The sequence below is a fragment of the Bison bison genome, unplaced genomic scaffold (genome assembly GCF_000754665.1).
Source record: "Bison bison bison isolate TAMUID 2011002044 unplaced genomic scaffold, Bison_UMD1.0 scf7180017864267, whole genome shotgun sequence".
Taxonomy (NCBI): domain Eukaryota; kingdom Metazoa; phylum Chordata; class Mammalia; order Artiodactyla; family Bovidae; genus Bison; species Bison bison.
In genome coordinates, this window is record NW_011494839.1 from 2,090,813 (window position 1) to 2,094,182 (window position 3,370).

General features: G+C 44.4%; 1 protein-coding gene across 1 annotated transcript in view; it reads right to left on the minus strand.

Annotated features, from left to right (window-relative positions):
• Positions 1-570: 570 nt before the first annotated feature.
• Positions 571-3,370, minus strand: part of LOC104994826 (chromosome unknown open reading frame, human C8orf46) — a 27,126-nt gene continuing 24,326 nt past the window's right edge. The window contains exon 7 of the mRNA XM_010848491.1: positions 571-677. Within this exon, the coding sequence (XP_010846793.1) occupies positions 571-677 (107 nt within the window). The remainder of the gene's footprint in view (positions 678-3,370) is intronic.

Genomic DNA, 3,370 nt, shown 5'->3' on the forward strand with positions numbered 1-3,370 from the left:
GATTGCTATGGGGCTTAGTCAGTTCTGGAGATGACCGTGGTGCAAGGCCCTGCATCTGTGGCCTTGGTACTAGGCTGTACACCTGTGATCTTGGCCGAGGGCTCTAGACACAGATGTGTGTCTTGTTCCACATCCAAATCGACCTCCCCCTCCACTGTATTTTTCCAGGCATGTGGCCTGGTCTGCAGTATGAACTCTCTCTCCCCCTGCACCGTGGCCATGCCTTCACCACAAACCTCTCTTTTAAGAGGCTGACATTCTTAAAAGAAAGAGAAAACTAAAATACGATTCTAATCCCTAGGAGAGTCATCTTTTCGTCTGTGCTTTTCCTTGCGTGTCCGAGGTCTCTGCCAACTTAGAGACAGCATGTCTCATGATTCCTTTTCCAATCCGACTCTGGCTGTGGCTGCGTTTCCTACCCACTGCCCATCTGCCTGCTCTAGGGGCCGGATGGGGGAGGGGCTGCCACAGAGAGCACACAAGTAAGAACCGAAGTATGTGACTGGACTTGGTTCTAACACAGGCGATTTTATTACCCTAAATGTCTTGGAATCCCTGTTGCCTCTGGCTTCAGAGGTCTCCAGGCTCCAGCATTCCCGGACAGCCATCTGCAGCCAGGCTGGGCGTTCTCCGGCAAGTGGCAGTGACGTGAGTCACAGGGGCGGTCGCCAGGAAAGCTGCCCAGGAGGTGGGCACAGAGTGATGGCCGCTGGGCCCCCTGGGGTTTGTGGTGGGGACTGGGGGGCAGCATTTCAGCGAGGCGAGTGAACCCTGAGAGCCCAGGATGGGCCAGGCCAGGGCTGGGCAGAAACGAGCCTGGTGCTGACTGCTGGGCAGGGCTGTAATATCAAAACCAGACATTGTCTCTGGATGGAAAGAGCATGCTGGGTCCTTTCTTGCAATCCTTTTCATTTAGGTAAAGGAGCAATGAGGTCCAGATACATAATTCTTTCCTTTTGTGAAAGCCCACTCCCATCCAGTGAAGAAGCCCCAGGCATACTCTTGTGGGCATTTATTAATGTCACAAACAAAGCATACTTTATTTTTATTTGAATTGGCCAATGAAAATGTTCTACATGAGGCAAACACTTCATCATGAAATTTTTAAATGAAAAATAAATAAGCTCCATCCTACATATATCTCCAGCTGCCACATACAAATAGAGGACATCAGTTGTAAAGTAAATAAGTTAAAATAAATAGTTGTAGGATAGTCTGACAGGTCCAGTGTAAATCACCTGTTCCCTCCCTATCTTTGTTCCAGGCTCCTTCATCTGTTCACTGTAAGAATATTACACAGTCCACTGTGGCCCTTATTGAAAGAGCCCTTGATGTCCACATCTCCAAGTTATGTTCTGTTGGGAGGACTGGGTGTTCAGTCTAAAACAACAGTTGCAGGGCAGAGGTCAGCAAGGTGAAAGCCCAGGCCTCTTACCCCCATGTCGTCTTACATTTCACCTGGAGATATGGAAGCAGGTAATTCCCAGAGCAAAAAGCAACACACGCCCATGAAGCAGCAGCATGTGAATAACTGTTGTGTCTGAGACCAGTGATGTTGGCAAAAGTTCCCTTTGTACTAAGAAATGGCAATTTCCAACCTGGTCTCAGATTAAATTTCACCATGAAGTCGCTGGTTTTGTTAAATGAGTTGGGTTAGTTTAAGCTTCTGAATTAGAAAACAAACCTTCTGGAAAGCAGACTTGAGGCCACAAATGACAAATATACAAGGCACATCCCATTAATCAGCTCCACAGGCAGACATTACCAATTGATCACTACATTCCTTTATCTCAGATTCCAGCCCCACACAGCACTCCACGCAGCCTGTGCCAATCATTTATGTCCTGTGTTCCTGCCTTGAGAATCCCAGGGACAGGGGAGCCTGGTGGGCTGCCGTCTATAGGGTCGCACAGAGTCGGACACAACTGAACCGACTTAGCAGCAGCAGCAGCAGCAGCATTTGAGATGAAGTTTATTTACTAGCCTTGGATCTTCTCTATGTTCTGAATGTTCTGTAGAAAGGAGTAGATACAACATAGGCATTGAACCCATGATGCCAGCTATGGGTTGGGTGCCTTCAGACTTGTCATTTAACTGCTTTAAAGCTGTGTCTACTAAATGGGAAAGGCCACCTACTCAGAGTTGATAGGAAGATTGGGATAATGTATGTGAAGTGCTCAGAATCACACCTGGCACACAGGAGGCATATAATAAATGGTAGCTGTCAAATCATGTTATTATTTTAAGGCTATTGACATTGATAATAGAATTGATGATGACATTTCCATTAAAAGAAGGAAAGCATAATATTATATATTAGGTTGAACCCTATGAAATTGATAATTATTTTCAACCTACAAAAACAAGAATTTCTTGTTCAGTGTTATACATAATGATGCATTTCATTTATATCATGTACTTGTTCTAACTTTGTCAAATTGCTTCCTTCAAAGACTGCCCCCAGAGACATATTCTTAAATCAGCTGCTAGAATAAGCAAAGAAAGCAGTCTAGTACAGAGGATGAGGACCTGTATTTAGTATCTGGTATCTAGTTCCATACCCTTTTAAGGCCTCAGCTTTCCCATCTGTAGACTGGGAATACTTGTGCTTTCTTTAACAGGAATTTTGTGAATGTAAGAAGTGATGGATGGGAGAATGCTTTTTAAAGCTAAAATAATTATACCCAAGCAAGGTATTATTAATTCCATTAGACTGTGCCATTTCAGAAAAGATTAGCATTCAAAATTTTAAATCATGTTTTTCTATAGAAAAATCACATGTAAAAGAATAGAGAATTCATGCAATCATGCCAAATGATCATCAAAACTGATCTTGATGATACCCTCAAGTGGATATTAGAACTACTAAGTAAACACATAAAGCGCTTTGTCACTAAAAATCATACCTCATCAAGATGAAATAAATACAGTAACAGGAACAGTGAGAACCAGTGTGTTTACAAGTGCCTCAAATGTCAAACTCTTACATTTATACCAGAAATTAGAACAACTCCCAAGGAAGACTGAGGAATTGTCTGCTTGATTCCTTGGAGGTCTTTAAAATGGGTTGGGAAAGTGATTTTGGTGCCATTTTGCTTAAACATAGGGATATAAACTTGATGACCTCCCAAAGTCACTTTGAGACCAACAGCTGTATCGATTCGAAGAAGGGAACATTTTCCTTTTGCCTTCGAGGGAGGTTTCTGTCCCATGTCCTCAGCCAGGGTGATTAGTTAGTATTGGAGGGTGACGGCACATGGACCAGCTACTAGCAGAGGTGAATATGTGGCTCCGTTCCGATCCGGAAGTTTCCTCCCCTTGTGCAGTGAACTGGGGCCAGCGCAGGGCACTTGGGCCGGGGGGGGGGCGG